This window comes from Pogona vitticeps, chromosome 2, assembly GCF_051106095.1.
Source record: "Pogona vitticeps strain Pit_001003342236 chromosome 2, PviZW2.1, whole genome shotgun sequence".
NCBI classification, from domain to species: domain Eukaryota; kingdom Metazoa; phylum Chordata; class Lepidosauria; order Squamata; family Agamidae; genus Pogona; species Pogona vitticeps.
In genome coordinates, this window is record NC_135784.1 from 242,352,375 (window position 1) to 242,376,828 (window position 24,454).

At 38.2% G+C, this 24,454-nt stretch overlaps 1 protein-coding gene across 4 annotated transcripts in view; it reads right to left on the reverse strand.

The window, feature by feature from the left end:
* The window catches only part of PTCH1 (patched 1), a 124,388-nt gene that overhangs the window by 52,277 nt on the left and 47,657 nt on the right, over positions 1 to 24,454 (reverse strand). For all 4 annotated transcript variants that reach the window (XR_013542074.1, XM_020803292.3, XM_020803291.3 and 1 more), the window contains 10 exons: positions 17,341 to 17,530; positions 15,843 to 15,912; positions 15,650 to 15,741; positions 12,218 to 12,416; positions 8,407 to 8,528; positions 6,505 to 6,652; positions 5,365 to 5,496; positions 4,604 to 4,759; positions 2,158 to 2,256; positions 1,299 to 1,424 (listed from right to left, as the gene is read on the reverse strand). Coding sequence is in view for 3 of the 4 variants with exons in the window: in XM_020803292.3 (XP_020658951.3) it covers positions 1,299 to 1,424; positions 2,158 to 2,256; positions 4,604 to 4,759; positions 5,365 to 5,496; positions 6,505 to 6,652; positions 8,407 to 8,528; positions 12,218 to 12,416; positions 15,650 to 15,741; positions 15,843 to 15,912; positions 17,341 to 17,530 (1,334 nt within the window). In the remaining variant the exon portion in view is untranslated. The remainder of the gene's footprint in view (positions 1 to 1,298; positions 1,425 to 2,157; positions 2,257 to 4,603; positions 4,760 to 5,364; positions 5,497 to 6,504; positions 6,653 to 8,406; positions 8,529 to 12,217; positions 12,417 to 15,649; positions 15,742 to 15,842; positions 15,913 to 17,340; positions 17,531 to 24,454) is intronic.

Here is a 24,454-nt window from a genome sequence, read left to right on the forward strand (position 1 = left end):
CTCTGACTGCTACATTTGCTCTCTCTCTCTGTTATGCAACTAAAACATGAGTCCCAAAAGATATATACAGCCACACGTGCCTGTATGTTTTCCTAACACAACTCTCCTGAAAAACAGGCACTCAGTGAAATTTGAGAACACAAGTATTAGAAGTGGGCACAACTGGACTGGCACATAAATCGTGTTCTTCATGAATTCTTTTTAGAATTTTGAAGGAAACTGATTTCCTCTGTGTAGTAAGAATAGATTTTAATAAGAACTCACCAAAGACTGCAAAAAAGGGTCTGACCAAGCCCTGTGGTAGAATGCTATTCATGGCAGCATTTTTGTAATATGGGTTGGCTAATGTGCAACAGCACATTTTGCCTTTAGAAAGCTATGCCTCTTTTTCTTTCAACTGCAGAGTTTATCCCCAAAATTTTTAAAACTTTTCAAACATATACAAAACCCCTAAATTTTTAGTTTTACTATTAGTAATTTCATCATCATCATCATCTTAGAACTGCAGAAAGGATCATCGAGTCCAGCCCCTATCAAAGAAGCACAGAAGGGAATAGAACTCCAACTTCTGGCTCCATAACCAGATACCTAAACCACTAAGCTATCCAACAGTTGAAAGTTTCTGTGTCCAGGTATCAAGGTCTTTCCAAAGGCTGCATCAGCTTTTCCACTTTTTAAAATAATTTTGGTTTTGAATAAACTTTGTAGAATTAGAGCACTGTGCAGTTTTTGTTCAACCACATATATGAAAATAAGCACAACTGAAAAGAAATATGCTTTAAGACACTTCTGAGCTGACTCTTGGTGCTCAAAACGGTGTCCCAACTAGTACGGATCAACTCAGTGCAAGAGATGACATCCAGTGACTGGGAATTTCTGCTCTTTCACTTCAGCTCTGTTCCTGTGTTTAACTGACCACTGCATTGTGATTACATTTAGAGGGAAGGAGCTAGCTCTGCCTCCTTCCATAGTCATGTTCTTTGTGGTTTCAGCACAGGCAGGCTATACATACAAGCAAGAGTCTTGGAAAATATGATTTCTTGCTCACATGTAGAGCCTACACGTGAGCAGGATCCTTCACTTCTTCAGACCTGGTGCTAAAACCATGAAGAGTAAGACAGTGGAGAAGGTGGAGCTAGTTATTTTCCTCTTAAGTACATTCTGAGCCTCGAGCTGAATAATGCCTGAACGGGCTTAAAGGTAAGTATTACTTCTGAGCTGTAATAGTTGTCTCCATAGTCAGAATAGTAATGGCTATACAGTAATCTGGGTGGCACAAACTAGGTTTATGAACTTACTTGGAGTGAAAATGCCCGGAGCGCAGGAATGGGAATCAAGGCAGCCATGAAGAAGGCAGTAACATTGCTAATAGATGTAAGGGCCACACTTGCACCAGTGCGTTTCAAACACTCCCCTGTCCTGTCCTGAAAAGACACATGAAATTGAAAACTACCTGAGAAATTAAACTGTATGCAACCTACAAGATAAAGAGCATTTCACATTGCAAATCTATGCAGTGCAATCTGTCTACAAGTGCATTCGATACTTTGCATATGAAGCGATGACACAACTGCATTGTTAATGTCATCCTGACATTAAAAATACATTTTGAAAATATTTCATAATGAGAATGCTTCTGGCATGAACACCCACCAGTTGTTTAGCAAGACAGAGTGTAGATGGATTGATGTGACTTCATATCAGTCCATCAGGATTTTTGTTTTAATTTAAATAAGATTCAGACATGAATATTAATTTCTTAAGGTTTAATTGTGTGATTTGCTCAGGTAAGTAAGAATAGTTGCAACAAGACCTCAATCCATTGGGAATTTGCCAATGTGTTGGACAGCAAGATTGATAAAGCAAGACAGAGAAAGACAAATCTGTGAATTTTCAAACTTTTTTTCAAAATAATAAGTTAATTCACATTTCTTCCAGAATAATACATTGTCATTCATGATGGCAGAAAACTATGGTGATGTTTGTTATGATAAAGAAGATGGAAAATTTTAAGCCCTCTTGTCAACAAAAATTTCTAATGTTAGACAATAATGCAAGACAAAGAAAAGATGATTCAGTTCATCTTATTAATCTGCACTATTCAGATCTTCAGTTCCAAACTTTTGGTTTGAATTGCCCCGAATCATTTGGCTTTACCTCGAACGGAATTCTCTTGTTTTGGCCAGTTTCACTAAAGGCATGTGCCAGAAGGAAAACATCATCCACACCAACTCCAAGAGCAAGAAAGGGTAAAACCTGCATAAAGATGAAACAGGAACCAAAGATGAAACAGGAACCAAAAACACAGTTATAGGAGTATGATGAGTTTTCAGAATACTACGGTAGGTAGTTTATTAAAATAAATCTGTATATTCTTACACTTGGGATTTCTGTTTATATCTAAATTTTTAAACATGCCTGTTCAAAAACACTATGTCATACAAACATAGGAATATGGACTGAATCAGAGCTATTTGTGTGCTCCTATGACAAACAGGGCGTGGAGTCAATAACTCCAGGTTGCCCATTTGGTGGACTGGAATCCTGCAGAGATCATTCATGTTCAATTGGCATTTTGGGGGTCAAAAATGGACAAACAAAAATAATACACCACATGAAACTAATACACAGTATGGAAAAGACTGAGCTGGTATCAGCCAAAACAGATGGAGAATGACAGCTGGACTTATATTGGTGCAGCATATCACCTTTTCCCCCTCTTCTTTTCATACTATTTGAGCTGATTGTGAATTAAGTCAGAAGGTCATTTTAGTATCTTTCTTCTCTTCCTTTGGTTTCTTTTTTCTTGCTGTTGCAGTGCTGCCACTCTCAAAGTTCACTAGCTGTCTCCTAAATCTCTTTTTCTTGCATTCTACAGACAAATAATTCTTTTAAAATATTTCTGGTGGTGCTGCCTAACCTCCCACTCCAAAACATAGCCATTAGCATCCCCCCATTCATAGATATGGGGATTTTCATGGAGACCTGGAAACACAAGACAAGGATTGAGATGAAGGATCTCCAAAAAGATACAGGGCAGAGCAGGCTGTGGTTTGTGTGCCCTTATTTAGTAATGGACCAACAATGAATCTGAGTTACTAGTTCTAATTTATTAATACTTCTCTTTGAGATGTCTTTCTTCATTTTGCTGCATGGGCTCAAAATATACTGGATCAGATCCTTTTTCCATTTTATTTTGTCAGAACCATCTTGTATAGCTTGATTTCAGGGTTAGAAGCTTCTTCAGATGATAGCTCCTGAGGCTAGGAGAAGGACTCAGGTTTTCATATTACCCTCTTAAGTCCTTCATCACAAGCAAAAGGTTCTTCTGTACAAGTTTACACATCGCCAACCATGATTAAATGGGATGTCTTGTATTCAGCTGAATGTGAGATCTCTTCCTATGAGATTGAAACCAATACATTTCTTTCAGGGATGGGGCACATATAACCCTTCAGATATTGTTGGACTGCAGTTCTCATTGCCCCTCACCACTGGTTATGCTGCCTAGGGTTGACGAGAACTGCAATCCAACACCATCTGAAGATCTACACTTCTTTCACACTGCTTATTTTAAGGAAATTCCTTGTTCTTCCTCATTCAGTTATTTTCTCTGTGATGAGAAAGCACAGAATCCCCAGGCCTTGTGAAACAGTGTTTGTCCACCGGCAATTTAGAGTTCCTCAGCCCAGGTTTGTTTGTTTGTTTATTTAACATATATGCAGCCCACTCTACCGAGAGATCTCTGAGCAGCTTACAACAATTAAAATACAATAAATAAGATAAAGCAGTTAAAATACAATTAAAATATTAATTAAAATATTAATTTCCAATACAAAAAAATGAAATATTTCATCGTTTCATATTTCATGAGGGCTAAAAATGGTTTGGGACTAGTCTATCTGAAGCAGTACTTTCTCCCCTATGTACTTGCCCAATTATTAAGGGCTTCTTTGGGTGCCATCACTAATGGCAGTGAAATGACTGCTAAGAGGGAAAAAGCTTTGCCAGTAGTGCTGCCTCTCATCTATGCAGTGACATATGGCATTCTTCTTTATAGCACTGAGGTGCCTTCCTCTTTTGGCAGGCATTCAACCCTTAGCCTTTATTTTTATTACTGATTTTACTCTTTTAAGTTTATTGCTGGCTTTTAATGCTATATTTTATTAATATTTTCACACTACATTGGCCGATTCACTTATTTTTAACATTAAATGTAAGGTTTCATTGATTTTTTTCCTAGCCACTTCTGCTAGCGGAGCAGTTTATATGCATTTTAAACAAATAAATACTACAAAGTTCAGTCAATAACTATGTGTTCTCAAAATCTCAAATAAATTATAAAGCCTTTTCCTGTCCCTTTCAAGACTTCTATCCATGCATACTCACACTAAAATTGAATGCAGTGTAACACATCTCCTACTCAGGTCTATGTTCTGAATAACTATGGGAAGTATTACTGTCTCAATTTAAACATATTAAAGGTTAATTGCTTGGCAGGTCAACACAAGTCCTAAAATTGAAACTTCATGGCTCGTTACATTCCAGGTTTGGCCACATGATTCATTCTGGAAAGCATGTTAGCATATTATTCCTTTAATACCTGAGTTGTGGCCGCGTTAAAGGAAATCCCAATCAATGAGCACAGTCCCAATCCTGCAGCTACCGAGAGTGCCACCAGCAAGACTCCTGCTAGCCCCACGGCGCCCTGGGACTTTGCACAATCCCACCGCAACATAGTTAAACAGGCATAGGCAAGCTGCAAGCAGAACAAACAAGTATTCTTTAAAAAGCAAATGATCAGAGCAAGCCACATTTTAATGTTTTTGTTTTTCTAAGTTTGACTGACAAAATACACGTTAAAAAAAAGACACAGCTGTTGCAAGGCATTGCTTTGTACTGAGGCAAACCAACGGTTCCCTGGACATAATTAATCCTCAGAGATTGCAGAGACTTGCTTTTTCAGAGACTTATTTTTTTTGGGGGGGGGTCAAACTCCCAGAATTTGCCAGCCATCATACTAGGGGATTTTGGAGTGCTTGTCCAAAGAAGCAGTTCTTCCAGCTCTGCTTATTCTATTGGTAGGTTTGAATTCCAGTTTTACAGGTCGCAGGCTGTGATACTTCCAGTTCTGTTACTGCTTACTTGAAAATCATAGAGGTAAAATCTTGGGCCTTGTCCAGGCACTTTGCATAATGAATCCCAGATCATCCTTATAAATGTTACATGAATGAACAAGTGCCATATAAATACAGATTTTAGATCTGCTGAAAACACTTCCAGTATGGTTTATAAGACAACAGTATATTATAAAAATAGCAAATGCATTATTAAAATATAGCATTAGCATTCTATCAATTTTACCATTAATAAGTAGCCACTGGCAACTCTGATAACACTGACATCAGAAAATGATTTTAGGATGTCCTCCAGGGTAGTTGTTGTAAAGGAAAGCACCTTTTGAGTGGAGTTTTGTGCGACACTTTGATGGACAACCTGCAAGAATGACATTTGGAAGTGCAATCATATAAAAGTATGATAATAAATATGATACATATTCTTAATTCGATGCAAAGCCTATTATTCTAATTCAACCCCCCCCACACACACAAATATACTGTAGGACTGTCATTGACCCTCTGTTACATAATTGACATACTTGCTCCAGAGACACAGCAGGCTGCCACAGATCAAATAAGCATGTGTTCCTCTGAGGAGAGGAAAATTGCAATCTATTTAAAACAGTGAAATTGAAGAAGGTTTATGGTTCCCTCTACCCTGCCCCCAGTTTTGGCTCTCTTTATCCATAAGCCTACAACTGATTTGTTGTTATATCAGTTGTGCCTCTAATTTAAAACAACAAATTCTTAAGAGCAATCTTCTCTTTCTTCATTGGCTGGACACTTTTGAGAGGTCACAAGCAGCTCGGCAGAGGTCAGTGCCTGGGAAACAAAGGCCAGATAATGTCATATGACCTCACCAATGGGACTGCAGCTGTGAACAGATTCTATAGCTGACTAATGTTTTCCAGACACCTTTGCTGGATAATCACACTGACCATGTGGTACTAAAACCAGCCTAGCTTTTTAAGCTATGGTAGCTCATTATCAAATCAGCAAATCAGAAGTGAGCACCGTAATTTAGAATCAACAAGATCAAACCAAGACATACAATAATGCATACATCACACACTTTATGACTGTTGAACATTACAGTAATATAGTATTGCAATGCTATAAATTCTAGATTTGCCCACCCCCACCTCTTTGCCTGAATACCAATCTTTGTTTTTCCTTCTCTTCAGTGGGAAAGCAGGCCTAGTAATGCTGACACTCCCCTCCCCCCCAAATTAAAACTGAGCACAAACCAGAGATTTAAAAAAGGAAGTTATTTTATTAAGGGTGGCACATTACCCATCACAAAAAACAGTTCTACTTATGTGACTTAGTTGAAAGAAAAACATATTACATGCTAACGGTTCTCCAGTTCTAGCTTCCATTTTACCTGAACATACATCCTCTGCCAGGCCTCCAGAATTGCAGCTGCTTTATCCTCATTCCAGTTGATGTGTGAAACATAGTCATAACCCTTGAAGTGCTCATACATTTGCTTAGGTGTCATTAGCTGAAACATGGTTTGTAGAGCTTGGGCGCTGAAAGAGAGAACTGGGTGTCAGAAATGGAAAAGAACATAAAATAATGGCTTTAAAAAGTCACTCCTTCGGACTACCATTCCCAAAATCGTAATTGGTGGCATTGCTGGCTAGAGCAATATGGTTCCCAGCCTTGAGTCCCCAGATATTTTTGGACTAAAACTTCCAGAAGCCTTCACCGCTAGCTGCGCTGGCCGGTTTCTTGCAGTTATAGTCCAAGAACATCCAGGGACCGAAAGTTGGGAACCCCTGGGCCAGAGGGCTCCAGGAGATGTGATCCAAGCATTTCCATGCACTACATAAAACAGATAATTTAGGAAGCAATATCCAATTCAGTGTAAGTTTATTAGTGACATGACTCATTCAAGTATACATCGACCATTTTACACACATTACAAAAGAAGAACAAAGAAAGGTTTTTAAAAAACCCAGAAAAGGTTATCAAGTATCTTACAATAACAATGCTGTTCTTCACAATATAGCCAACATTAAGTTAGTAACTTGAGCAGTAACATAATGATTCCAGTCCAACAGATAATAAATAACCAGCCCTTCTTAGGATAGCCTTGGATGTTTTGCAAGAGGGAAAAAAATTAAACTGTGTTTTATTTCTTCTGTATAGAACGATGTGAGACAAGAATTCAGGACAGCCAGCTATGCATGGACAGTAACTCTCCTGACAGGGAATTCCCAATTATCTAGAGTAATGCTAAAGGCAAAACATCAAATCTAGCAAGTATAAATGCTCTAAAAGTCTAGGGTGTTCCAAGAGTTGTCCAGCTCTGCAGTTCTAAGATTATTATAAGTAAGATGCAGGTGACCTGCATACTGGCAAAAAACCTTTTACAACAGGGGAGCAGGTTCTGTTTGCTAAAGAGAGCAGCTCTTGTCTCTCAGAATCATATAGTCTCTAAATATTTGTTTTGTCCAAGCATTAGAATGGAGTCAAGTTGAATGCCCGCAGATCTTAATTTATGCTGGACCAAAAGTAACCATCTACCAGTATGAAAATGTAATAACATAAAGTGCACATATTTATTTATTTTTATTTATTTATTTACAATATTTTTTAGCCGCACCATTGCCAGGATGCTCTGTTAAAAAGTGGAGTTACAGCCAGAATTTTACAGTCTAAATCTAGTTTCCTATGGCTGTGTATCCTTGCCAGTTGGAAACACCCAAAATACGATGCAGAAAGGTAGCTTGGACTTTCTCTACAGCCAAATTGTATGCACTGATACAACTAGGAATGTCATAGCTGGACCATAGGCTTAGCCTTAAATATACAAATTGAAGAGGAGGTGTGATGTCCACTGCTGAGGTAAGAAGAGCAAGAATCAACTGATATATTATAATTAGTCAGATTAAGTGCATATTTACTATAGGCAGTTCAGCTAGAATAAGGAAGCAATATTAAGCAGAGAGCATGTTTTTCAAGAAGAGGTCAATGGGCTGTCAGTCCTTTCAATACATGGTGTCTCAAAATGAGATCATGACATGATCTATGGTTAGCAGGGCTATTGGGGGCCTTACAGAACTGCTGCCAGTCAGTATCAGCTATAAACCAAATTTTATATAATAAAATGGCAGGTTCATGAAAGAAGTTACACCAGTAAAAATGCCATGTGGCAAAGAAATATGCTTTCTTGTCAGGACATATTGGATGCAGTAGACTTGTTCTTCTAGGATGAAAAGCAACCAGTTGAAGAAGAAAACAAAGAATAAACAGGTGCCATAAGCCCAAGATTGCTTACCTGACCAGTTTCCCAGTACCATTTTTAACTGTGCCACCAACAATCAATTCTTCCTGCCAATGCATGTATTTTTTTGATAGCCCATAGCATCCACCACTTAAAACGAGGGCAACATCCAGAGGCTAAGATATAAATAAAGACGTTATACAACCAGACAATGTTATGAAAGTACAAGAAAATCCATTTATATATTGTATGACTAGAAACATGAATTTAGGGACCCAGGAAAGCAAATCTGCTAGTCCACAGAAATCCTGCTTCAGCAGCAAACTTTAAGAGTTGACTGAGTGCCTTCACCTAAATCCTGATCAATTCACAACTCCTTTGTGGGTTAGGCCTAGCAATCAGGAGCAAATGTGGAATTCTCCATGTTCCCATAAAATGTCCAGTAGAAAGATAGCAGGTAATCCAACACAGGAATTCAACTGGGCTTTTTTCAGAAGTTCACTTTATGGTGAAGTCAAAGCTAAGTGTAATGTGTTAATATGAGTACTAAATGAGAGAAGACAATCAGAAAATGTTATATACTAAGTTCTCTAGCAGCATCCTTCAAAGATGGGGAAGATGACCAAAACACTACATTCCCCAAGGAACAAACCACAGCTGCAGTTCTTAACTTCAGAATATTGAATGGGTCTAATGACTCTATAGTGTCACATTCTTGATGCTTTTCATGGAACATGGACCTTCGGCATACAACTAAATTGATCCTATCTCAAGACTGCAGACCTGACAAAATACTGGGGGTGGGCTGGTGGAAAAATAAGGACCAACTCTGGCTTGAAGCTTAAAATCTTGTTTCTTGTAGAATTTATGGATGTGAACATGTTCACTTTTCAGAGTTTTCTGAATTGCCATTTCCTCCAGCCCTACATATTGGTCTGCCTCCTTTCTTGTTCACCACCTCTTCTAAAGCTGTCCCTGAAGGTTGAGAGAACCATCCAGAATGATGTGCAATGTAACATAGGGAACTGGCAGGGGGGTGGGGTAGCAGGCATCAGTGGAAAATGCCAACCCAATCTAGTGTAAGTAGAAGCAGTATCCGAGACCTGGATGTAAAGTCCCCCAAACATGCAATAAAGCAGATACCAGAAACAGCAATTTAAAAAAAAGGATAAGGGTGCTTCTAAACAGATTACTCCTACTAGTAACAATCAATAGGTACTGTGTTGTGTTTGTATGTTTTGTTCCTTAATGATTATTGGGGGATGGGGAAAGAAGTACTGGTGGGAAGTTATAAGAGAGTGACAAATTGAAAATGTCTCTATCCTTTCCAGTTACAGATGGCATCACAATCTTTGAAACTCCAAAGAGAGTAAACAATAAAACCCCCATCTAAGTTCTAAATGTCCCTCTGGAAAGCCAAGTGGACCACCTAGCCATTCTGTTGGCCTTTTGTATTTTGCTGCCCCAAGGCGAAATAGGGCCATCAGAAAGGTTTAGGGAAGTGTAAGATTATAAGGGAATCAGAACGGGGTAAGAAATATGTGGACACAGCATGACTGACACAGAGGCAGTCAGTTCTACAAAATACTTCATAAATGGCATAAATACTCACTGTAGAATGGGTCTACATGGTGTTTCCAATTCTGCCTGAGTGTGCCTACCACATGGCTCCTCACAGTCCTGAAAGCCTTCTGATGAAGTCTCTAAGCCGAGTTCACCAAAACCCTGAAATCTCCCAGAGATCAGGCCTAGCTGAATCACACTGGCATTTAGCCAAAGAAATCTGCTTGTCCATCTTCCTCTCCTCAATTCCTGATTCTGGCTTAGGACCTTGGTTAGTCTATCTTTTCTGGGAATCTTTGCCTAATATTTTTCCTCTCTTTCTATTGCTATAACTGGAGTTACAATGCTTTCTCACTTCAAGACAATCCAACAAGACTAAGGACAGTATTTTCTATCACTCCTAAATGTAATTTCAAAGCGGTTTCCCACGCATTGATGGCTGCCCACTCTGTTCCTCATATTTTCTATGCATGTGTTTGCAGCTTGGGAAAGATCTTTAATTTCCCCCTTTGGGACCTCTGGCTTCCCCCACCTGCTGAAAGGTAGCAGCCCTTTCAGCCTTGTGAGCGTTGCTTCCTTTGAGCTGGTAAAGCCCATAATATTTTTGAAACAAATTATTTTATTTTGATTCATGTGATCTACGGTTGTGTTTGCCATGACCCAATACAATCACTGTGTATACTATATTCCTTGTGTGTCTAATAAAATCTCCTAGATAACACCTCTGCATTAATGTGACACATTTAGTCCGATTTATGTTAAGATGCACTATTGCCATGGCTCAAAATATCCCTAAAAAGTGTATCTTATAACACAGTCGAGTTCATACACGTCCTCTGAGAGCATACTACGTAACAAGTCCAACAACATATGGCACCCCAAGTTTGGGAGCTGCTGAATTATTGCTATTAATTATAGTAAAGTCTGCCTTAATTGATATTGATAACTCATCTCTTAGTGAACTGAGGTATGTGACACAGTTTGTTGGGTTTTCAGATCCAGTAACAGTCATATCCTAAATCCTTTACTTTGCAAAAAGGCAGAAACAAAACTGGAGATGCAATATTGCACATCACAGTATCTGAAAAAACAAGACTAATCCTGACAGATTTTATCTATAGGGTTTTCATATCCGTATACGAATAAGCCCCCATAGGTGGAGATAATGAGGGTCTGGCCCCTGGGCCAGACCGTCCACGCACTGTTCTGCTGCTGCCGCAGGCTCTGCACTCCCTTCCTATCACTCTGGAGCTTGTGGTCAATTAGCCACTCTTCGACCTGGCAGAGAGGCCCGTCATCCCGCCTCCTACCAGGAGTGGCTAATCCACTGCGAGCTCCAGAGCAATAGGGAGTGTGGAGCCTGCAGCAGCAGCAGAACGGTGAGTCGACAGTCTGGCCCCGGAGGCCAGACTCTCATTATCTCCATCTGTGTGTGTGTGTATGGGGGGGTTATTTGTATACAAATACCCCAATCTCTAATTTTATCCCTTTCCTGATATATCCATCATTCTACTTGTATCATGCTCACATTTAAAAATAAAAAAATAATGGTTATCTACCAATGGAAATTCATAGACACAAGCAGAAAACAGTCAAGCATCCACAAGCAAAGGCATGTAACAAAAGATTCAAGGGCTTGCAAGTAAATAGATTACATTATTGCTAGGATCTGTGCAACAGCTAGTGTAACTGGCAAACAACAACAAACACCAAGGCAAATGAAATCATCACAAGTGGTGCAACACCTTGTCAGAAAAAAATGTTGGAGTTGACAGTTTTGCATTAATAAACTGCAAGTAATATAACATCTGTGCTGAAGCTATGACACCACCGGGTGCAACCTGGAGTCTCAGATTAAAATACTCTGAAATCATGAACTGACTTACAGAGTTGAAAGAAATTTCTAAATCTTTTTATTAAACAAGGGGTGAAACCTTTGAAACAAGGCTGCCTATGCATGGCAGGGCATGCCACACAGTGATTTATTTGTCACATTTTTATACCTTCCTCATATATCAAAGGGGATCTAAGCATTACAGAGGCAATCCATTTATCTTTTGCTTATCATATCTCCATTTGCTTCCAAGTTTCTGAACTTCCACATTAAAAAAAGGTATTTCTGTGACCATCCTTTAAAAAATATGACCACAGACATTTGTAACAACAGGAGACAAAATGTTGCCCATGCACAACTTAAAAGAAAGTATTTTAAGGCTCCTGAAACTAAATAATATTGTTGAGAAAATGGAATAAATATGAAAGTTAGCCATTCCACCAGATATTCAACAACAGATAAACTTACTTTGGTTGAATTTTTGTTGGGGGCTGTGATAGGGCAGTCAGGATCGTCAGGATTCAGGCAAGGTCTATCCATATACCCATGGCCAACTTCTGCCTTATTCAGCATTTCCTCCCAAGTATCTACTTGAGAGTTAATTTTCTTCAACTCTTCTAAGAATTCTAAGGGATCAAAGTTGGTCCACTGCAAATGAGGCTTCCCTCTGTTTTTTTTTAAAAAAGAAGACCAGAATGATGGAAATACATCAACAAACTTCACACTGATGCACACCCAAATATTCATCTTCCATACCTCCATTCCTCCTTATGCACCTTCAAAGTCAAAACAATATGAGGATATAATCCAATCCAGGTTAACCCAAAGTACTCCTGGCTTGGGATCACAGTTAAATTAAATCAGCAGAGTTCGGTGAAAAAGCATGCTCAGGACTCTGCTGCATACCCTGTTAATTTCAATGTTTTAGCTATGTACTTTTGACAAGCCATACCATTTTCAGACATTACACATCTCATTTATGTGATCCACCTCATCCCTCCTAGGTGAAATCTTTCTATTAAACATAATGTTTGAACACAGTAATATAAATATTACTTAGCAGCAACTTCTGCGAATGCAGGGCTTTCCATCTACAAAATGATTTTACAAACTGGGGAAGATTAATGACTAAACACCCATTCCTCAAATTTCACTTGATTTATATAATGTTGGGTTCATGCACGTGGCCAGAAATGTCCAAATGAATCAGCAATTTTGTATCTGAACTAGCCTTAAATACTGGTGAAAACTGGAATTTGATTTTTAATAAAATGTGTTTTCCCTTTAAAAACAGAAAAATCAATCAGATTCCAAAGCCTTATAACTGAAAGTCAAATACAAGTGGTGCCTCGCATAGCGACGATAATCGGTGCAGCAAAAATCGCTGCAAAGCAATTTTGTCGCTATGCAATATTAAAAAGCCCATAGGAATGCACTGAAACCCCTTCAATGCGTTCCTATGGGCTTAAAACTCACCTTAAAGCAAAGATCCTCTATACGGTGGCCATTTTCGCTGCCTCTTATGCAAGGAATCCGTCCCTAAACACAGCAGGCGGCCATTTTTTTAACCCGGTGACCATTTTGAAACCGCCAATCAGCTGCTAAAAAATCATTGCTTTGCAATGATCGGTAAGCGAAACAGGGTACCGATCATCGCAAAGCAATTTTCCCCATTCAAAACATCGCAATGCGATAGCTTTTGCAATCGCAAAATCTTCATCGCTATGTAATTTCGTCGTTAAACGGGGCGCCCGTTAAGCGAAGCACCACTGTAGTAAAAAAAAGTGCGATTTTTTATTGTGTTAGGAACTGCTTTTTTACACATTTCTTTGTAGACAGTAAGATTAATAATCTTTAAAGTTCTTTTTACTAGCATGCTTTCCTTCAGTTTCTTTCAACCTCATCCTGAATACTCCTCAGCATTTCCTGCTGTTGCCAGAATCATGACTGTCTTTCCACTTTCTCAACTTCCACATTTGATTTTGTTATGTTGACAGATCAGAAAGGCTTTTGGCTGCCTTTTTTTAAGGCTTAAACTACTGTATCTGCCTAACCAGGCTTAAGTCATTATTCAAACTCTCCCAACCAGAAAACACAAGCCCCCTTATTCCCCCATTAAAGAAGAAAAAAAACCCTCCACATTGAAGGTTAAGAGATGGTCTTTGCAAATTGCTTTTACAGAGACATGCAAACCAGAGCAAAGAAAATAACACAACATATCTAAGTCTTGCATAAATTACAAAAAATACCTAAACCGATTAAAAATTGACTCTTTGATGAAAACATTATGTTGTATATAAGTATCACTCAAAAGAGATTTTTTTATGCCATCGAATGATCCAAAAACAAAAGGCTGGTTTCTTTTTTAAACTACAGTATTATGATTTGTTTTATTCAAGGTGGCAAATTACATATAGTATACAAGAATTTAAGGCCATCAATGCTGTTATATGGCAGAATTAAAAGCATGACAAGAGCACCACCTAATTAGTTCCCCAAAATAATCATGGTATCATAGCACCACATAATAGTGAAGGCAGACAGGCATTTTAAAATTTTGTGGAAATAGTTTAGGCACACTTTCGCTGCATTTATGAGTCATTTATTTCCTGGGCTAGGAATGTGTTTTCAAAACATTTCTGCAACACTTTGGAAGCATTTCTATCTTTCCCCAAGAAAGAGAACCCAGAACCCAGTTTCTTATTTTCAGAATTTTCTTTCATATTGATTGATTTTAAATAAAAGACCAGACTTTCTTTCTTTCTCTTTGCTTTTAAAAGTGAGATATGTGAAAATAAGAGGCACAAACAGTACGTATGCCATCTAAGAGAAGACTGAAGAACAGAAAGAAAGAAAAAACACTGAAATACACACTTTGCTTCCTTTCCAGTCTTACCACTGCATTTATATTAAGATTTAGAAGCCAGGTTGGAATTATTGTAGGAAATTATTCACAGTGACAGTTTGAAATCCCATTTACATTGAGGATAAATGTTCAGTGGTTATAAATAATCATAACTATATTCAACAAAATAATTGAAATTTAGAGCCCATTCACACACTGATTTGTATCCAAACAAATGTAGTTGAACTTCGCTCCTGTTGAAACTAAACAAACTTAAATCATGACTATCTACTGCTACTACTACTGATTCTTTTAGAACTGCAGAGCTATGGATCATCGAGTCTAGCCCCTGTCAAGGAGGCACAGTGGGGAATCAAACTCCCAACCTCTATCCAGCAGTTTATATCACTGTAAACAACAAAGAGTTCTGTGGCACCCTGAAGATGAAACAAATGTTATTTGGGGTAAATTCTTTTAAACTGCTTCCCAGTTCATCAGAAGCATCTAATGAAATATGCTGTAGTCTACAGAAGTTTATGCCACATAAAACATATCAGTCTTCAAAGTGCCACAAGACTTTTTTTTTCCACTGCAGCAGGCAGCGTTGCTATCAGCCACCAAAAACTGTCCAACTGATTCTATGAAGTTCAACTAGTTCAATCTGGATCAAATCCATTATTTATAATTGGTTCAGTATGAATTGGCTCAAACCTATCTGATGATGATGTAGCAGCATGAAGGAGGCAATATCTCATTCAGCATTATTTCTTGGCAGCAATGCATACAAGGAGTAGTAGCTAAAAGAATCCGTTGCTACTCTCTCATTACATTTCTGCTGACATACTAGGACAGATTTAACTTTCTTATATAGATCCATTCATGGAGGCAGAGAGATGTCTGAACGGGCTACTTAGTCTTGTGACCACACAAACATTACAAAGATAAAGACAAGTGTCACATCTCCACATTTGCAGCTTCTAATAATTGTGTTCACAATACAACAACGCATATCCTGCCATCTCATGCAAAAATGGAAAACAACAAACACCACTTACGGTAGATACGCAGTCCCTGACTGTAACTTTGCACCCTCCCAAAAGCAGTCCAAAGGAGTGATAATTAAACAAGGGTAAAGGTGTTCTATAATCTGTAAAAGTTAGAAAACGACAAAAGGATGAAGATCATTTGATTATCAATTGAGGGAAATATAACAAAACATTACAAGGTCAACATATAGTCCATCATTACCTTGTCCATATAACCAGTTTCTGTGATCGGTTCCCCTGATTTATGACATAAGTGTTCCAATTTCCATTGTCTAAAAAAAATTTAAATCAGAGAGCAAATCAGATCAACAAACATATCTGTGCAATGCGCATATCACTCATGTAGTGGACCAAATTTAGGAAAACTGCAGACTGCATTCAATCTAATAAGGGGCCTATTGTGCAACAGCCAAAACAGGGTAGTTTCTGTTTGTTCCAGAGATTATGACTTTGTAAACAGGGCTTTAACCATTTAGGAACTGCTGAGAACACCACTTCTGCATGTAACTGAATTTTTAATTCTCTGAAAAAGGAAGGTTGTGATTTGCTTCTAACTTGCTGCTCAGGCTTATTTGGGACTTTAATGTGCAAGCTTCATCTCTGGCATAACATACTACAAGGGGAATTCCTGCTTTGTCAGCCTTGCAAAGTGCTACAATTTGAATTATATTAGTTAACATATATGGGACATAAAATTTCTCCACAATATGGTGGTGTAGTAGTTTGTTTCAATGACTTCCTTATCTTTTTTACCTCTATTATCTAACTTCAGAATCATAAAGGTGACTGTTACCAGCATCTCTCACCAGAAACCACCAGCTAGCTGGTCCTCTGGAAAATAAATACAAAATATTTTACAAAATAATTTGGAGTGGCCATTATCTGACTTACTGAAGTCTTCCTGTTGTGTTGAATGTCACCAATGAGTCAAGCAGGTTCTATGCTGCATGTATATACTACATCAAAACCTGTTTGGGGATTTACAAGATAGCTGAGGTGCCTCAAGATAAGATCTAAATGCTATTAATTAAATCCTTGTTTTTCACAATTGACTCTCACAAACTAATACTTATAATTGTTAATAGTCCAACATATTCAAAAGCCCAAACTTTTAAAATCACTTTCTGGAGATAGGAGGAATGTTCTGTTTTCTTTTATAGCAAACCGGTACATACAGCTTTATATCAAACTTGCATGTAGATTGTGTAATTAGTTGTACATGCTTATTTTCTGACCTGAGGCACTTTAAGCCAGGATCAGCACCCAAGGGTGCTATCTCCATTCCACAGACACAAAGATGCCAAGGAAGAATAAAAAAGAAGGTGACCGGTGGCTAACAGAATTACAGAGAGGTATGGTTCAGATAGTAACCTATTTCCTCTTATTTCCGCTGAAGTAGCCCTCCAGGGAAACTAGTCACTGATAGGGCTGCAAGTATTGAAAAACAGATGTGAAGGCACACCATGCTTCTGTTTACTGCACTCTCACAATAAAGGAAACATTCATAGGTCAGATGCACAAGCTGTACATGTACTGGAAGCGTGTGCCTTGCTGCTTTATGCACTCCCACAGAAAAAGAAAGTAGAAGCCTGACATTCTCACATCTGTTTGTCAGCACTTCTTGTCAATATGTGAAATTGATTTTAGCCTGAGGGGCAAGACAGGAAAAGGAGGGGAGAGGCTTTCACCTCCTGTCTTACCTGTTGTACATATATACGTGTACCCGGCTAGCCTGAAGTGCAGAATCAAGGTGCTGTCTGAGTGCTTCTGTTGTCAATACATTAGCACAGTCTTCTTGTGGTGTCTGAATCATGAGTTGGGGATTAAACATGGCCTCTTCTCCAATCTTCTGGCGTGTGTAACTTAACTCCCGGCTCACTCGTCCACCAACTGACAGACAAATATTTACAACCTGGGATCAGCCAACAATAACTTACTCTGGATTCACAGTCTAAGAGCTCACAGGCCACCAATAAACTTTCCCACATGCATGGAATGTTCTGTAGCCCGTAAAGAACGAGAGCAATTTTAAAAGAGCTAATTTCATCTACCAGGGAGCAGAAAATACCCACATTCTCTTTATCTAAAAAAAAAGTCTATTGTTTCAGTTAAGAAAACAAACATGTGTCTTAAGTTGATTCCTGCCAGACACGTGTTCATTCAGTATCATACCAACATTTCCAAATGTGGAACATTTATTAACAAAAAGGGGGGAAAAAAGAAAAAGAAAAGAACCCTTTTCCTTTCAGACCAGACCAAATATTTCTGTGTTACAATTTCTTACACTTGTATAAACAGTCTGCTGCAATGGCACATTTCAAGATAAATGGCTTCAATTTACACTCTTCTCCTAAATAATTTGGCAATGGCAGAAGAGGAAATGTTTATCTTCCATAAAAAGGAGGTAGGAGGGAAAGAGTAAATGAGCATTAGTATGTCTTGCTGCTGCTAGTTAAAACATAAAAAATACTGTTAAGTTAGGGTCACATAACAGTGCAGGTTCAGCGGAACATAGTTGGATACATTTAAGCAATCAACACCGGGAATCTAGAGTTGCTTCAGTGAACTCCAATGTACCAGAAGTTTGATCCTAAGGAAAATTAAAACAGCAAAAAAACAAAAACAAAAAAACCATACTTATGGAAGAGAAATGCAATATTTAATGCAGCCTAGTCTAAATCAGGGGTGAGGGGTGTATGCCTTTTCAGATACAGTACTGTTGGAATACAACTCCCAACAGCCGTAGCCAGCATAGCCAAAGGTGAGAAACTATGAAAGTTAGAGTTCAACATCATCTGGAAAGCCACACATTCACCAATCCTGGTCTAAAGGAAGCTTTAAACCATTTGCTTGACTTTTGTGCCTACATAGGAGCAGGTCCCACTGAATGCAACAGAAATTACTTCTGAGTAAACACAAACCAGAATGATACCTGTTGAGGAAAGAAAATTAAAACGGAGTAAGGTGTGCTGCAATAGGCATGGAAGCCAAGTACAGTGTGGTGTTCCACAGGAACACCAGTGCTTCCATGCGCCTCCTTCCAGCCTTGCCTCCTGAAGGATAGGGAATCCTACAGAAGAGAAGGCAATGTTACATGAGGGGATGCAGCTGGGAAAAAAGAAATTTATTGAAACCAATGATGATGCCGTGCCTAAACTGAAAGTGCACTTTGGAGCTCAGCCAATAATTTGAGGTGGGGTGAAGGAGAGAACACATTATAATTGTCAAAGCATCCTTTAAACACTTCAACTGTACCATATATTATGATATTACAACCATAGTGCATACACCCCCCTCTCTTTTTTCAAACTTACTGTAAATACTCAATGGTTTCTTTCATTGCAAGCAATGAACTGAAGCACTCTTCAACATTCACTCTCTCTTCTCCACAGCCCTGTACAAATTGACAGGACACCAATCACCAAACCTTTCAGGCCATTTTTACATGGGAAAGCTTTAACTGGCTTGTGTATGAAACATGGACTATGCTGAATCAGTAAAATACAGCTAGAACATACATTTGATTCCCTCACTTCCAACCCTCCCATTCATTTTCCAAATGTAGTGCTAATAGCACATGAGAGGGAGATGTTTTAGTGCTGCTGAAAAGACCAATTAAAATTAGTGATAACAAAAGAATGAGCTGTAAATTACAGTGAAAATATTCTGAGCTATGATTGGTTTAGCTGCCTGCTAAGTCAACTACCCTACTAAAACAAATAGTCTAAAAAGAGAGAAGAAGGGCACTAGGCTGGGGACCAAAACACATAGGAATGGATTCACAGAAAATGCAAAATAACTCCTGATGGTGGAGAGACAATTGCAATGTTTCATTGCATTGATAGATAAGGAGCAATGATTTATTAGTTCTAGGAGTTGTCTAAGAGAAATCTCCTCTGAATGTTACCCATTTGTGAGGGTACCAAGGCAGCTGAGTTCCACTTAAATAATTTGATGTATATATGCAGTTTGGGAGTTGCCTTTACCCTTAAAGAAAGGGAAATGCAGGACTGTGTAATTGCTCGTCAGAAATCAGAGAAAAGCAGGAATTCTTCTGTTTACTGTAGACTCTACTTTAAGTAAGGTGGAAAAGTGTATAATGCCAATAAAGGTTTCTAAGAATGAATGAAAGGTGGAAAAGTGAGAAGCCAAGTTGTGTTCTTTGGGGAAGTAAAACTGTCAATCAAAAAGGAAGTTCTTGATTAATGTTTCAGCCTATCGTATGCCATTTCCCCCTACTCACATCACGTATAAACATAACCAGCTTTTTTGCTCTCATATTTTTAGTCCAGAATTTTGCTAACCCTAGCCGTACTTCTGCAAAGTCCATTAATATTAATTAAATTGCAGCTAATAGGAAGCCTATTCTCCTAGTTACAAAATAACTGTAAATGTACAACTCTTATTTTTAAAAGGGACATGATTCCAGTATGAAAACTATTAAAATACTACTTAATTGGTATTTATGCTTGATTTTAAATTCTGTTCCAAGGTACAGTAATATGGTTCAGATTAAGAACTCTGCTTTCACCAGATAATATTCTATGCTATTTTTAAAAGGACTTTAATTCACCTTGTACAGACATGAATTAGTTTCCAATTCCAATCTATAGTACAAATGAGCAAAACAAACAACAAAAACAAAAAAACACCCCAAACAAACAAAAATCTTAAATGATTCGTAGAATACAAGCTCTGTGATCTATTCCCAAATCTATATGACATACTATTTTTGGAATCACTAGAATTTAACACTAATTTCAGCTAAGAGGTCAAATATTGTTCAAGACAAGTGACAGAATTCCTCATCTCTGCTGAAAGTGACCAACTGTTTAGTATCAACAGAAATTATTGCTTCTTGCTCAAGGTGCTGTCAAACTATATTAATCTCACTTAATAAGGCAAATTTGGCTAATCAGCATTACATCACAGTTGGAAGGGAAAAAAATGCCAGACTCTTCCCTTTTCCAAGAAAACCAGTAATGACGCATAAACATTTGGGAATAAAATGCTGAAAATATTGCATTTGTCCAATTAGTATACGTCAGTATGCGAATTGGTCAAAAGCAGTTAATTATGAATGGAATCCATACATGGCAGCCTTTTTCTGAGATGTATTAAAGCCTGTTCAACCTTTTAAAATTAGATTCTGAAACAAATCTAATTTATATAAAACTACATATCACAGAAACAGCCCTTCAGCAGCAGATAACAACAACAACAGAGCAAGCAAGAACAAGAGAAGTGAGAATTTTATGTTCATTTTAAATCATTTTAACTTATGGTACATAGATCCTGCGCTGTATTTTCAAAAACTTGTATTCTCCACTGCCAGCAGAAGGCCATCATTGCCAAAATATTTCCAGCCTACCTGTCACTAAACATTTGCAGGAACTGTTAACAAAAATTCAGGAAAATCCACACTACACATTGAAATATTTTTCACAAAATAGGGACATTAAATACCTAAAATACATCACATACAATTAAGAATGTAACAGAAAACTAGTAGAAATTTTAAATATCCTCAGAAGTTCTCTAAGACAAACGGCCTCTTGTTTGACATCAAAATGACACTAAGCATGAAACCAGGATGAGGCAAAAAACTAGTACTGCTTTCATTAATTAATTTTATATTTTGCCTTTTGATACTAATGGAAGCTCTCCCTATACTGTTCTCACAGTTTTAAATAAACTTGTACCAAATTAAAAACAACAGCAAAAAATCACAGTGCCAATAATAGAACTCTTTCTTAGGAACAGCATTAGAAGACTTTAAAGTAAATAACTTTTACCAACAGTTTGGCAGGACAGAATGATCTAATACATTTTCAGAAAATAAACAGATAGGTCCAGTCGACTTCCTTATTGAAGTCCTTATATTTTGGACTATAACATCAGCGAAGTCTAACCAGTATAGCCTTTGATCTGGCATTATGGGACTTATGCTCACAAACATCAGAAAGGCACCAGGTTGCCTACTTGTGCTATAGAGAGAGTTCTACCACAAATGAGAAGACCTTTCTTTATATGGCCATGGGTCTTGCTTCTAAAAGCATACAGGCTTCGTTCAAATATGGAAACAACAGTGTTTCGGTGTGTATGGTGGGGAGCTAGATGAGTATATATGAATGTACTCATGAACAGGATTTCTATGACCAACAGGCCCCTAGTGAGTGCTAGAAATCTTGAAATTGCTGCACACATTGCATCAGTTTATCATGAAAAAGTTGCATGGAACTATCATAATTGGCACTACTAACCTATCCATATGGATTACAATGAGAAGGCAATCTGATGCCTACCAAGTGTCTAGACTACAATTCCTACCAGCCTCAGCTTGCACAGCCAGTAGTTACGTATTGTGGGACTGAGGTACCTCCCAAAAATTTGAATTCCCATAGTCTCGTTGACTGGGGCTGATGACAGCTGTAGTCCAAAACATTGGGAAGGCACCAAGGCACCTAAACAGAGCTGACCATTGATACCACAGCAGCAATTCACTCCATCTTTCTCCTTCTGGAGAAGAGACAGTGCTGACATCTTTCTGTTCTCCTCCTTAGGAGATGATGCTAGCACTTCCTTCATCTGCCGCCAGGGAGACAGAAGAGTGTATGTTCCCCTTCATGCAATATTCAGGACAATAATTTGTGTCCTGCCTAAGATGGGAGGAAAATATGCACAGCCCCACCTATTAACAAAGACTTCTGGGCACATACAACAATTTAATAATCAAAATTAAAATAAGAACCAAAATTGAGCAATCAGCGCCAGGCGGGGGGAAGGAGAAGTGCAGAGAGGACGAGGCGACAGCAGCAGCAGCCTCGCCAGGTGACCCATGAAGAGCGGTGGGGGGGGGGGAAAGAGAGAGAGACCTAAAAGCAGAAGCCCCAGTGGCGCCAAACCCCTGAGGGAGAAGACTGCCAGGCAGGGAGACGCCCCCTCTTCTGGACACACAGAGCCACATTTCAAATTTTTGCGGATCCTTTCTCCTTTGATGTTTAAGATGCCCCTCCTGTGCTTCAAATGGAGCTCATTGACCTGCAGTGCAACTCTGAACTCAAAGCGAAGTTCAGGGAGGTGAGTGGAAAAGCAGACAAGCTTGGGCAATTTTTGAGAGAATTGACCCCCAGCTTCCCTGAGCTTTGCTGAATGTTCAAGCGGACCATGTGACTTTTTGGGAGGACATACTTGTGCGAAAAGCTCTTCTCCACCTTGAACTTCAATAACTCCAAGTACAGGTCCAGACTGGTTGATGATCATCTTCAAGCCATACTGAGGGTCTCAACTGCTTCCTCTCTCAAGCCAAATGTGGCTCGGCTATGCAAGAGGAAGCGCTGCCAGGTCTGTAGCAGCAAGGAGTAAGCAAGAGAAGCCATGTTCAGAAGAACAGTTCATGGTCTTCAATATTCCATTCATGTTCAGGACAATTCATGTTTAGAAGAAGATTAAAGGTTAAAGAACTGTTAATGCAGACATTTGAATCTGAATACAGCAGATATGGAAGACTGAAGAAACCATATATAGTTGCTCACTAGTTTTTATTATTATTATTATTATTATTATTATTATTATTATTATTATTATTATTATTATTATTATTATTATTATTATTATTATTATTATTATTATTATTATTATTATTATTATTATTATTATTATTTTTTTGCTGGTTGTCTGATTGATTTTCTTATTAATTCTTAATTTGTTTATTTTTTCATCTTATTTTGTGTAAAAAAATAAAGAGATATGAGAAGATTGGAATTTTTTAAACAGAGCCTCACCCAGACTCTGTCTCCAGCGGCCCCCAGGTAAATTGAGTTTGAGAGCCCTGCAGTAGAGATTTGCCAGGCACCCTCTCTCCCAGTTTTTAAGAAGCTACTTAAAAACAGAATGGCTTAAAGCTGCCTGTTATTAATGTCTGCCATTTGATGTCCAACAGTGGTTTATGTCAGATTCAACAAGTCATGTGGTTCTATTTTATCATTTATTGTGGTTTTATTTTATCGGCTTTTTATAATTGGTATTATATTATCTGTAGCATATATGAGTTGGTTGTCAACCACTCAGCATGTATATTGCACTATTGGGCAGTATATGAGTTAAGTAAATACTAAACAGAGATACACAAAAGGGTTGTAGTAGTCCCATAGCAGAAAAGTTGTTAGAGAAACTGAAGTAATAATAAGAGCTTATATAAAGGAAAAAGATCTTTACCTGAAGTTAAAAATATGTTAGCATAGGCTCTAAATAGGCCCATCTAGCTGTTGACCCTTTGGCTAAAGATTCCAAAACGACAGGGCCACCACTTAAAAGTAAAAATGTGTTTTACTTTAAGTTGACTGATTGTTTGTTTTTATCACTGTAAATGGTCCAAAATAATGCACTGCACTAATGGAGCAACAAACAAACAAACATTGATCAAACTGAACTGCAAACCCAAAGTCCTGATCTTAAGACACAAATACAATGCATATAAAAATAATGATAATTTAGACTAGAGCCATGGAAAGTGCATCCTATGGTCTGCAAATAGAGCCTGAGGGTTATTTTAACTGATCCTAAAGCACCCCCAATTATTATTATTTTTAAAAAATGTGTCAATGTCTTTTCCTGGAGGCATTCAGGAACAGCAATTTTTATATGGAGGTCTGGAGGGTGATGGTTCCTAAATGCCTCTTCGTCCCACCTCAACAAAACTAGATATGCCCACTCCAGCACTCGAATAATTTTTTCAAACCAAAGCAAAACAAAAAGATAAAAATTGTAACGTCTGAGCTGTGTGCAGCTGCAAAAGGAGATGGTGGCACAAAC